Source organism: Carica papaya, chromosome 3 (assembly GCF_054855325.1).
Source record: "Carica papaya isolate Zhongbai chromosome 3, ASM5485532v1, whole genome shotgun sequence".
In the NCBI taxonomy this organism is placed as follows: domain Eukaryota; kingdom Viridiplantae; phylum Streptophyta; class Magnoliopsida; order Brassicales; family Caricaceae; genus Carica; species Carica papaya.
This window is the reverse complement of record NC_142311.1, coordinates 34,079,358-34,091,049: the sequence shown is the minus strand read 5'-3', so window position 1 is coordinate 34,091,049 and position 11,692 is coordinate 34,079,358. Positions and strand designations below refer to the sequence as shown.

Here is an 11,692-nt window from a genome sequence, read left to right as displayed (position 1 = left end):
CTGTATGGTCTCTTGTAGTGTCGTTTTAACAAAGGCATACATTAAAGTCCACAGTACGATTTACTCAAAAATGTTGAATGAGTAGGAAGGAAAGAAAGAAAGAGAGAATTCTTTTCTTTTTGGGGGCTATCGGGCTTCGAACCGAGACTCTCTTCAAATAACTGTTAGTGGTTAAGTCGTGCGCGCACTTAAAAAGTCAACATGGCCGTGCGACCTCTCCCAAAGATATAACGAAACGTTTCGTTTTTTTTTTAAGGTAGAAGATAAGGTAATATTGTTACAAATAAAGGTGACGATTCGAAACGTTTCTTTCTGTTTTTTGGGGCCAATTTTGGGTAGCAGACTGTGTTAAATAAATATTGGAATTTGGCTTTGTTATCATCTACTTTGGGATGGGTGATGAAATCACGAAACGTCTTTTTCCTTCTCGAGAAACGTCTTGTGGATAACTACAATATAAATATTTTATATTGCTCTATAATCATAAAACGCTGATGTCATAAATTATTTATTTTATTTTCTGTATGATTAAATTTTTAATAAAATTAAATCAAAATTAATCTCACCCGACCCGAGAGGACCCTTTTCTTCTGAAAATAGACGGGTTGATTTCAAACCGGGTCATATGAACAGTAATATGTTATCCCTGTCCACCATGCGCGCCTAATTAGTCCCATGAGCATTTATGATCTTCTTCCTCGTCTTCGTTTCTCCAAATCTTCCTTTTTCCAACATTAAAATCCATCTTCTTCCCTCTCCCACTTTCTAATCTCTCTGTAAATCCCTCACGACTGCCTGACAACCGAGCGGATTCCAAAATATGTCGCGGCAATCAGTTCCCAACCGAGCTCTTCAACGCACGCAAATTCTAACCAATCACATCCTTCAATCTTCTTCGCCCTCCAACTCCTCGCTTTCACCTAATGTTTGCCTGCAGTTCTCTGCTCCCGAACTTACGGAGAAATTCGATTTTGACGTCAGAGAAATGCGGAAACTCTTGGACGCTCACAATCTAGAGGACCGTGATTGGTTGTTCGGGTTGATGATTCAGAGCAAGCTGTTTAATCCTCAAAAGAGGGGAGGCAGGGTGTTTGTGTCCCCGGATTATAATCAGTCGATGGAGCAGCAGAGAGAGATGACGATGAAACGGATCGCTTACTTTTCGGAAAAAGGGGTCTTCGATGGGTGGTTGACTGAAGAGGGACCCAAGGCTGAACTTAAGAAGCTAGCTATCTTTGAGGTTGTTGGGATTTATGATCACTCTCTCGCGATTAAGCTTGGTGTTCATTTCTTCCTGTGGTATGCTTGCTGTTATAATCCTTTTTTTTTTCCGCTTATTAATTGATTCTTTAAGTTGTAATCTTATTGTCTATATATCTTTTTTTTCGTCTCTAACGATGTTTTAGTATGATGCTTTTAAAAGAATAAGTTTTCCTAGAAAGTAACATTAAGGTTGCGAGAAAGTTTGGCATTTTTTTCTTGTTTAAGTATATATATATATATTTCAATTTCGTTTTAATAATTTCAGTGTTTTATAGGTCAAACTCTACGGAGGTGTTGTGTGATTTTTTTGTTTGTTTAGGTGCTCCAATATTTGAGAGAAGAAAAAAGAATTCTTGGTATTGAAATTTCTTGTTTCCTGTTGTTTTGGTTGCTGAGACATGACATATTCCCGGTGTTGTCTCCTGGCTACTGGTATTAGCCTCAGGTTAGTAAGGAAGAATTTTGAGATGACTAGAATGAATTGCTAGTATTCCAGTTTTACTTTCCATTGAAGATATGCAAGACTTGGAGTCTTGTAGATCTTTAAATTATATTTTACATGGACGTATTAAGTACATAATTTACTAGCCTCTGCAGGAATTTAACTATAAAAATGACTGGAAGTCCTGCTCAAACTATACCAACTGTATACGCTTTGTTTCACAATCTAAAGAGACTAAAAGCTGTTTTCTGCCTCTTATCTATTTCGTCACTGAAAGTGAAGGAAAAGGAAAATATACACAATTCATTGTCATGCTTAAAGTTAATAGCAGCTTAATCGAGTTGTTTCCTTCTTGAATGGAACTTTAACCTTTGAGGTGGAAATGTAGGCGGTTAGTTCTGATTCTACCACTGTATTATTCTCTTCTCTTGTTTATGGCCTAATATCTATACAAGGAATTAAAATTCGAGTGATCTTAGAAGGATATTCTATAACATATTGGATTCCATATGCTTCTTCAAAATTTGCAATAATTTTTTTTCTTCCATAATCGAGATGTAATAATGGTTTAGGTTGCAAACGAATATATCCTACTGAAAGTGTACTCAATTTAGGCAGTTTAGTGATATTTGAATGCTGTTCATGGCCTGATATTCCATTTGGTTGCCAAAAGTGGATATAAGGGAATAAGTACATAATTTTTTTATCATATGTAGGAGCAGAACTAATCAGTCATAGTTAAAATGGTTGAAATACCGAAAGCATGTTATAACTATTATATTCTTTCCCCTTTGTTGGGTTTCAGGGGAGGAGCCATCCAGTTTTTTGGCACAAGGCGTCACCATGAGAAGTGGCTAAGGGAGACTGAGAATTATGTGGTCAAGGGTTGTTTTTCAATGACTGAACTGGGACATGGAAGTAATGTATGAATAAGTTGTCAATTATGTGTTCTTATGCACTAGGATTATCTGGTTTGTTGATGTTTTCACCCGTTTATTATTTGTGGGCTTGATGCTGTTAGGTACGAGGAATCGAAACTGTCACCACTTACGATTCAAATACCGGAGAATTTATCATCAACACTCCCTGTGAATCAGCTCAGAAGTACTGGATTGGTGGGGCTGCTAATGTAATGCTTCTTGAAGTTCTTCGTTAACTCCCGATTTTGTTAACAAATAGTAAATTTTTGTTTTTGTAAATATGCTTCATGCTACACACGGGATATTGATGTGGCTTTCCTTTGTTATGTTTAGCATGCAACACATACAATTGTATTTTCACAGCTCGTGATAAATGGAACCAATCAAGGAGTCCATGCATTTATAGCCCAGATCAGGGATGCAGATGGAAACATATGTCCAAACATCCGCATTGCTGATTGTGGTCATAAAATCGGTCTGAATGGTGTCGATAATGGTCGAATCTGGTATTAAAGCAGTAATTTTGTTGTCAAACATAATGCTCTCTTAGGTGGTTACTATATGAAGGTTAGAACTTCCATTCTAGGTTTGACAATGTCCGGGTTCCAAGAGAAAATTTATTGAACTCAGTTGCTGATGTTTCACCGGATGGACAATATTTGAGTTCAATAAAAGACTCCGATCAGGTAATATATTTTAGTGAATGTCTACTTCTTGTCTGATGAAAATAAATTAGTCAATTTGTTAGTTTTCAAAATTGTTAGTGGCACTACTATGTTTTGTCATCTTCTCCAGAGATTTGCAGCATTTTTGGCACCTCTAACCTCTGGCCGTGTCACAATTGCAGTCAATGCAGTTTATTCATCAAAGGTAAAATATTTTCAACATAAATAGGTTTTTGGGTAAATTGTCATTAAATGCTTGGGATATTAAATGAAAGCTTATTTGTTCCACTGCCCCATTCCACATGCCACATCCTATAGAAGATTATGTTTTATTTTTTGACTCAATGATACCGGAGGCACCATTAACTAACACTGTTGCGTGTTGAGTCTGTAATGTTATAGTTGATATTAGAGCTGATACAGGTCCACTGGTCATGGTAGAATGCAGATTTTATTAGGTTGATAAGTTAGCGAGCAGTTGGTTGCACTATTAGCTAGCCCTTCTTAGTCATGGGTTTCATGGTGTCCTATCCACAGTCAAGTTTAGATTGATTTCATATTATCCTTGTCAGATTGGTTTGGCTATTGCTCTAAGGTACTCATTAACAAGGAGGGCCTTCTCTATTACACCAAACGGGCCTGAGGTTCTACTGCTTGATTACCCCAGTCATCAACGAAGACTGTTGCCTCTCCTTGCAAAGACGTAAGTATCTCAATGAACTGCCTTTGAAAATTGAGCCTCTTGCTGTCTCTTGTGCTAATCACTATGAATATGCATAAGAGAAGGAAGTCGATTCTTTGAGAAAATGAACCCTATACAAGTTACATGAACATATCATGCTTTTAGATATTAGAAATAATCCTCCTGACACATTGAGCAATATTTGAATTGTGTAACTTGGTCAATCAATTTAGCATTCAACTCCTTGGCTGTTAACAAGACTGATTGTAGTTAGAACGATTAAATGGTATTTGGATACTCTCCCTCCCTCTCCCCCTCTCTCCTCTCTATTTTCTCACCTTCCTCTCTTCTATTTCTTCACCTTTCTCTCCTCTTTGCCTCAGATATGCTATGAGCTTTGCTGGAAATTACTTGAAATTATTGTATGTGAAGAGGACTCCAGAGACAAGCAAAACAATCCATGTTGTTTCAAGTGCATTCAAGGCCACGATTACATGGCATAACATGCAAACGCTTCAGGTCAGAAATGATAAGACTCTATGGAATTGAAATATTTATGTTAAGGCGTCAATTAAATTCTGTCACCTCTTTTCAGGAATGTCGTGAAGCCTGTGGAGGACAAGGCTTGAAGACTGAAAATCGTGTTGGTCATTTGAAGGGTGAATATGACGTCCAGTCAACTTTTGAGGGAGACAATAATGTGTTGATGCAGCAGGTAAGGTGAATTTTTCAATGTTGGGAATTAAAGGATTTCGAGACAGATTGTTATCTATTTACCTCTCTCCTGCATGGATGCCTTTCACTTTCAACTGTGAACCCAATGTAGAATGACAATTTGGGAAGTCAAGCTATGCTGCTTCAGCAATAAAGAAGATTTTTTAAGGAAAGGATGAAAGCAGTAACTATTAGGGATGGATGTGCTCTCACGAAATATATGTAAACGAGAAGAATATGAGACAATGTCAGTCTAGAAAATATAATTTACATAGCAGCCAACAGAAAAGGGGTGAGATAAGGCTTGAACTTTTTCAGGGGAATTCTAAATTGGATTTGAATTTGGACTCGTGGTTTGTAGTCAAGTAGATGTCTCTGCCAGACCATTTCTCGCTAGTGGATTATGCGTCCTGTAGTTTTCTTTTGTCTTCCATGTGTGCATAGCATGCACGCCAGCTTGTTCATCAGAGTTGTCTTCCTGATATTCATCTCACAACAGCTATATTCTAAATTCAGCCATCTGACATTATTTTCTGACATAATTTTCTTATGGTCTTGAATAGACAATTTTGCTACATGTATCCAAAGTATTGTTCTTTCCACTGTATGTTTGTGAAACAATGTTGTGTCATGAACTTGTGGGTTCAGGTAAGCAAGGCTCTCATTGCAGAGTATTTATCAGCTAAGAAGAAAAATAAACCTCTAAGAGCATTCGGACTGGAGCATATAAACAAGCCTTGCCCTGTCATTCCATCTGAGCTTAAGAGTTCTACCCTTAGGTGCAGCCAGTTCCAGGTATGGTAATTTGCTAATTCCACTTCAGATTATTCATTTTGAAATTTAGTTGAAAGTTCTCACCTACTTGTCCATGGCAGATTGATGCTTTTTATTTAAGAGAGCGAGATCTTTTGCAACGTTTTGCTTCAGAGGTCTCACTGCATCAAGCGAAGGGAGAAAGTAAAGAGTATGCCTTCATGCTGGTGAGATCCTCTTCCATTAGTTAAGCAGTTTCTTTTCCTGTCCTCCTCTAATCCAAATCTCATTTATTGTGTTTGTTCTTCCGTTCAGTGTCATCAACTGGCAGAAGACTTGGGTAGAGCTTTCTCCGAAAGAGCAATATTGCAAAACTTTATAGAATCAGAGTCTGCTTTGCCGTCCGGTTCACTGAAGGTAACTATATGAGCATTTGAACAATAGTGAAGTAGATGGAGGAAGTGGTATCATATAAAAAACAGTTATATAAATGTGGCTGGGAGTTTAACTACTTCATTGAAAGATTGATCATATACTTCCTGCTTTTCTAGATGGAAATTAATTTTACACTTCTCGGAAGCTCCTCTCATCCATTAGTTGCAGATTCCAAAATTTCCAGTATGGGTTAAATGAACTGAAGATACTTCTCCAGTTGAATTTTATGTCCATTTCATCTGGGTGGAACTAGCATATTGCTATTCTTGTTAGAAAATACAAAATTAATAACAAGGGAAAACAAATCTATCTGTTGAATATGCCTTTCATTTTTCTTTCTTTGTTGGGCAGAACGTCTTAAGTGCATTGCGATCCATGTATGCATTGGTCTGTTTGGAAGAAGACCCTTCATTCCTTCGATATGGATATTTATCAGCAGACAACATTGCTGCAGTGAGGAAAGAAGTTTCAAAACTGTGCAGTGAATTGCGACCGCATGCACTTGCCTTGGTTGATTCCTTCGGCATCCCTGCTGCATTTTTGAGCCCCATAGCTTTCGACTGGATTGAAGCGAATTCTTGGTCTTCTGTTCAAGGTTAGTTTGCTTGTCACATGCCTCGTGCATCGCCAATAATTGAAGCTAGTAAGTAAAGTGCTCTGCTTGTGAAACTATTTTAGGCAATAAAGAAAACCTTAGTATCATATGTATCTCAATTTTATGAGAAAGGCTCCTCTAGAACAAATTATCAATAAATCATTTAGGTTTTATCCTCAAAACTGCAATTCATCGGCATTAATTAAATTAAACTGCCATTTGCTTTTGCTATTATTATTATTATTATTATTATGATAGCGAACATTTATATAAAGTTTAAATATACGTCTCTGTTTATTTTTATTAAAAAATTGTATTATGATTGGTGTATATTATTTCATAATCAATGAAATGTTTGTTTGTGTTATTATGAAATGTACATATATATATATATATTGGGTAAATAAAGTTGTGGCTCAAGTTTTTGTTGAAAAATGTGTAGATCAGGGTTTAAACTTTTGTTGTGTGTAAATATGTGATGTATGTAAACTTCTATTGAACTAATTAAAGTTCATTAAACTTCAATGAAGTCGGGTAAGTGATTCAGATATACAGACAACTAAAGAAACAAAAACTTTGACTTAAAACAAAGAAAAAAGAAAGTGATGGGAGAAATATTGAAAATATTCATATAATCATCGGTCGGAGACACCGAGAGGACAACGACAACAATGGCGGAATTCGCCACCATCACCCGATCACATCTGTTTCCTGTTATGATTCTTCCGATCTCTTGCCTTTATGGTTCTTGTCTTGAATAATTAAAACTTTATAGGTTATATAATCTTGCACGTGTGTGTAATATATGTATATGTATATATTGTATTTTTTAAAAAATAATTTTCAATCAAATAGTTTATGTTTTTAATTGCATTCAATTTTACGAGGACAAGAAATGCTATATCAACAACGACGAACAAGCTATATATCATGTTCTTAACAAAAATGAATTTAATATTAAAATATATTAAACATTAAAATACGTAAATAACTTAATTCATCTACACTATTTATATTGTAAATTGATTCAACAGGCTGATATGTGTCTTTTCCAATAAATATATGTATATATATTCTACTAGCTGCTACTATAATGGACGCTATAAACCCAACAGTCCAGGTAGCCGCCCGGCCATTAGGAAAAGCACCAATAACCAGAAAAACAGCTTCCAATATATTACAAGAAATTATAACATACTACGAACATGGTTGATTTTATTAGCTCATCTCAACTTCTTGTGAGATTGTATTAATTTTTTTTTTTTTTTTTTTTTTATCAAGGAAACAATGGTGATTTTCTAGGCTAGTCTAAGTAAAATTTCAAGGGTAAACAACTAAATCTCTGTAATAATCTCTGGCACAATAAAGGCCTCCTGAAAAGAAACAAGACCAATCACATAATCAGAGTTACTACCTTTTTTGATGAACAGAAGTACTACTTACAACTCTACAGTACCATCGGCAGCAGGATTGGTGTCGAATCCCAGAGTTTGTTTCTGACAAGCAGTCGCGACTTGTCAATTAAGTGCCTTGATGGTCAGTTGATTTATCTACATGATTTTATGAACAACTTGAATTGTAATTTGGCATTTCGGTAGGGTTCATTTCACTTAGACCAGGGTTAATATCTTCTCTGTTTACCACTCTATGTTCAGTTGGCATGCCTCTAACAACATATCTGTTGTTGTTATCTGAAGGAACCTCAGCAGTAAGTCTTCCCATCTTTTTCTGTAGATCAACCACGGGATCTTTGTTGACTTTTCCCTTGGGACTCTTTCTCTCTTTGACAAGTTTGAGTTCTAGCCTATATAAAGCACATGCATCAAAGCTATATATCTCATATTCGTATAAACGCCACTCAAAGCAACCTGGTGGTTGTGGGTCCATGTAATAAGACCTCTTCTGCCCTCCAAACTCCTTCATCACCTGCTTCCTTGACTCATGCCAACCACGTCCGCTGTAATCTGGTAATGATCTCTGTTTTCTGTTTCCACTTTCAAATGCCCGTCTAGGTTTGTCAAAGAAGAGCCACTCCCTAACTGTTTCTCCTTCAAGTAAACCAAGATCAAATAGCTCTGCAATATAAAGAGAATTAATAAGAGGGGTTTAACGGCAGAGTTCCACACAACTAACTGATATAATCCATGTAGTAAAAGTTAAACATATTGCAGAAGGGGCATCCATGACAAGAGAGAAAAATTTATACATTATCCTTTTTACTTCTACAGTGCCAGTGGGTGAGAGAGAGAAATTTCGACATTGTGTTCTCACCAGTGGCATTCCATGGACATTTTCTACTGGCAGCTCCTTCACATGTGGGGATCCCCACATTCTTACCCTCTGTCTTTGAACGAAGAGCATCAAGTAATAAATTGTCTTTCAAACCAATACCCCCAGGTCTTACAGTTGGAGTTGTACCAGGGGGATCTTCATTTAAAGCAAGAGTAGCATGAAAAATGCTACAATAATCCTGGTACCAATCAGATCCAAGAGCAGGCCTGGTACAGTCCCACAGAGAACATTTTGGTCGTAAGAAAGCAGATGGTGGAGGGTGGATGCTCGGCAGAATATTAGGCCCAGAATCCTTTGCACACTCTTCGATATCACTGGCACCAATGAAGAGCTCGTGGTTCAATTCATTGTGAGAATTTAGTAAATCATAATCCAACTGATGAGTTAACTCTGCATTGTTGACCATTGTGCTATGCATAGTAGACTTAGGACTTTTACATTGATCAAATACTTGAAATTTCTGTTCCTGTGCCTCATTGTTATGGAAGCAGTTCTGCATAGAGAAATCATCATAAAATATATCCCTCTGTACCCTTTTATCATTATACTAATATTCATTTAAAGCAAAAAGCAGCTGGAACTTCACAACACATTTAGAACATGAATTATAAGGCAAAGGTGCTGCGACCTAAGGTGCAAGAAAAAAGATCCCAAAATCCCTAACTATGAGCTCTCTAAATCATTTAGTATGAAAGATCCTTCCAGGCTATTCACACATACACATACTATAGTCATGATGTGTATGGGTACAACAATACACTTGTGAGGAACCTGTTTCATTAAGACATATGGCTTGATACAACATTGAGGTACTAATGATCTACCCTTCTCTCTGAAAATTTCAGATAGAAAAGTATTGCTGCCAGCTAATATTTTATAGGCTAAGATTAATAGTCATTGCCATAGACTGCAGAAGAGAAGTTTCCACAATTAAACAGAAATTCAATGACGAGTTTTCATTTCAATAGTAGATTTAGATAAACTAGAAATTAGATTAGCAATTTGACTCTCACATTCTTATACACTCATCACTTGGGAGACACCAAAAACGAAAAGGGAAAAACAGAATATACAACATGCTTTAAGAAATGGCTTTTAGCATACTAGAAAATATATTAGCAATTTGGCTCCTAGATTCTTATGCATTTTATCATTGAAAACGAGATACAAAAACCAAAAGAGAAATAAAACAACACCAGTACAAATGTGTACTTTTTAGCACAATGGAAAAGAAGTTAAGGTACCACGTAGGGAAACATATGGCAAGGCACTAACAATGATACTCCAAAAGATAAAAACCCACCTCTTGAACCCCCAGAATATTTCCGGGGCAAAGGCTTTGAACTGCAGATTCAGGCTTCAAACATGCTGGTTCTGCAAATGCACTACTAGCATCATCTTCCTCTTCACACAATTGCAGCATGCGGGCAATATCATCAGAGAAAGATCCGAGACTACAACCCTATACAGCATCGATCCAAGATATTTAGTTTCCAAGCAGTTCATGGTATCTCAAAGTTCAAAAGATGATCCATTGGAAGCAAGATTATATATCGTACATTTCACTACAGACAGATAACTGAGGGTAATAACAGGGTGGTACTCTTAATAGGTTACATCATAACAAGACAGAAAATAAGACAAGGATATACGATGTAGCTGACATCAATGCTGCATTTGGTTCATTTCTTCCGTTCTTAATTAATTCCCAGTTCTAATTCTCGTATTGATTTTATATACATAATAAAACATATTAATCATCACCACTCTGTCCCAATTTCCTTAATGGTGCAACATGAAAGAACCAAAGGCATCTAGGAAAACGACAATAACCAAAAGACAGAAACAATCAGCATGAGAACTTGTATGTACTAACAAATGAAGAAGATGCAGGAGAAGGTGCATTAAGCTCGGCCTTCCACTCGCGAAGACTTTGGTAGACTTGCTCCTCCAAGACAGCAACATCACCGATTCGGCCCTCCGTCCTGGCAGCTTGAAGATTAGTGAATCTTTCTTGAAGATCACTGACCCGGTTCTTTGCATTGTCTATTAAAGTCTGGTGAGATATAGAGGTACATTTGCTCCTCGGATGGTTTTTCATTCAGCCGCTCTGCTCAAATTCCTGATAAATCCGAAAAAACTTTCAACAGTCTACCAAGGGGAAAAGAAAAGTAGAGAAGAAAAAAGAGAACCAAAAGAACATGAATTTCATATTAATGCTCTGCGTTGATTTCAGGGAAAAGTGCAAGATAATCTATGAAACTAAATTTCCAAATTCATCGCTTGTAGCCCCTCAATTGGATAGCAAATTAATCGTGGTCAGCAGAAAAATAAACAAAATACTATTGGGTTTAAAATTCAAACGACTAAGCCTACAAAGTAGATACGGAAACAAGATAATTCCCATGAATTGGGTTTTAACATTGCCAAATTCTTGACACAGTAAATACACGAAGGCATTTGCGATACGACATAAGAAGTAAAGAATTTTCCTCATTTTCGCAGTAACCAAAATCCCAAATATCAATGTAGCCGATTTCTGTAAACTGATGTTCCAGCCGTCCGCCAAAGTTGTTCCAAACTCTGAAAAGGCTAAAAACCCTAAAACCCATTCCCCTAAATCTTATCAGAACGAAAGACAAGGAACGAGGAAAGACACTGACAGAAAATCAAACCCAAAAAAAAAAAAAATCTAAAAAGAAATTACCTGAATAATTCCAAAAATCCTTGCTTTCAGAAGACTGAGCAAGCTTTGGATACAGAAGATAAAGATTCATGCAGCTAGGAAAGAGGAAATGAGAAATAAAATGATATACAGGTGTAAGAGTTTATTAGCCTTAACAACCAATTTAATTCTAAAACCTCCAATTTTTCAAAATTTATTCAGTTGATCCTCCTATTTCTTTATATTTTAATTTAAGTACTCAAGCA

The 11,692-nt window shown here is 36.5% G+C and overlaps 2 protein-coding genes across 6 annotated transcripts; one reads left to right on the top strand and one right to left on the bottom strand.

Annotated features, from left to right (window-relative positions):
• The first annotated feature begins 629 nt into the window (after positions 1 to 629).
• On the top strand, positions 630 to 6,651 carry LOC110815050 (acyl-coenzyme A oxidase 3, peroxisomal-like). 2 transcript variants are annotated; one of them, XM_088216710.1, is made up of 14 exons: positions 1,161 to 1,299; positions 1,539 to 1,708; positions 2,511 to 2,628; positions 2,727 to 2,834; positions 2,959 to 3,131; positions 3,212 to 3,311; positions 3,421 to 3,495; positions 3,863 to 3,993; positions 4,356 to 4,491; positions 4,568 to 4,692; positions 5,340 to 5,481; positions 5,562 to 5,666; positions 5,755 to 5,856; positions 6,226 to 6,651. In XM_088216710.1, the coding sequence occupies exons 2-14, from the start codon at positions 1,662 to 1,664 to the stop codon at positions 6,472 to 6,474; spliced, it is 1,611 nt and encodes a 536-aa protein (XP_088072836.1). In that variant the 5' UTR covers positions 1,161 to 1,299; positions 1,539 to 1,661; the 3' UTR covers positions 6,475 to 6,651. The 2 variants fall into 2 exon arrangements, with proteins under 2 accessions (XP_088072835.1, XP_088072836.1); XM_088216709.1 differs by lacking the exon at positions 1,539 to 1,708 and having other exon boundaries at positions 630 to 1,299.
• Positions 6,652 to 7,796: 1,145 nt separating this feature from the next.
• On the bottom strand, positions 7,797 to 11,614 carry LOC110815073 (transcription factor VOZ2-like). 4 transcript variants are annotated; one of them, XR_015818080.1, is made up of 6 exons: positions 11,469 to 11,614; positions 10,638 to 11,362; positions 10,065 to 10,223; positions 8,741 to 9,254; positions 7,926 to 8,544; positions 7,797 to 7,842 (listed from the first exon to the last, which is right to left on the bottom strand). XR_015818080.1 is itself a non-coding variant. In XM_088216713.1 (6 exons), the coding sequence occupies exons 3-6, from the start codon at positions 10,860 to 10,862 to the stop codon at positions 8,030 to 8,032; spliced, it is 1,413 nt and encodes a 470-aa protein (XP_088072839.1). In that variant the 5' UTR covers positions 10,863 to 10,885; positions 11,256 to 11,362; positions 11,469 to 11,614; the 3' UTR covers positions 7,797 to 8,029. The 4 variants fall into 4 exon arrangements, 3 of the variants coding, with proteins under 3 accessions (XP_088072839.1, XP_088072838.1, XP_021898422.1); XM_088216713.1 differs by having other exon boundaries at positions 7,797 to 8,544; positions 10,638 to 10,885; positions 11,256 to 11,362; XM_088216712.1 differs by having other exon boundaries at positions 7,797 to 8,544.
• Between the last annotated feature and the right edge of the window lie 78 nt (positions 11,615 to 11,692).

Coding starts and splice junctions, on each gene's coding strand:
- LOC110815050 (XM_088216709.1), top strand. CDS start 821: ATGTCGCGGCAATCAGTTCCCAACCGAGCTCTTCAACGCACGCAAATT. Junction 3,132..3,211: donor GTCGATAATGGTCGAATCTG/GTATTAAAGCAG, acceptor CTTCCATTCTAG/GTTTGACAATGTCCGGGTTC. Junction 4,492..4,567: donor ATAACATGCAAACGCTTCAG/GTCAGAAATGAT, acceptor ACCTCTTTTCAG/GAATGTCGTGAAGCCTGTGG.
- LOC110815073 (XM_088216712.1), bottom strand. CDS start 10,862: ATGAAAAACCATCCGAGGAGCAAATGTACCTCTATATCTCACCAGACT. Junction 10,224..10,637: donor CTCCTGCATCTTCTTCATTT/GTTAGTACATAC, acceptor GATGCTGTATAG/GGTTGTAGTCTCGGATCTTT. Junction 8,545..8,740: donor ATGTCCATGGAATGCCACTG/GTGAGAACACAA, acceptor TTTATATTGCAG/AGCTATTTGATCTTGGTTTA.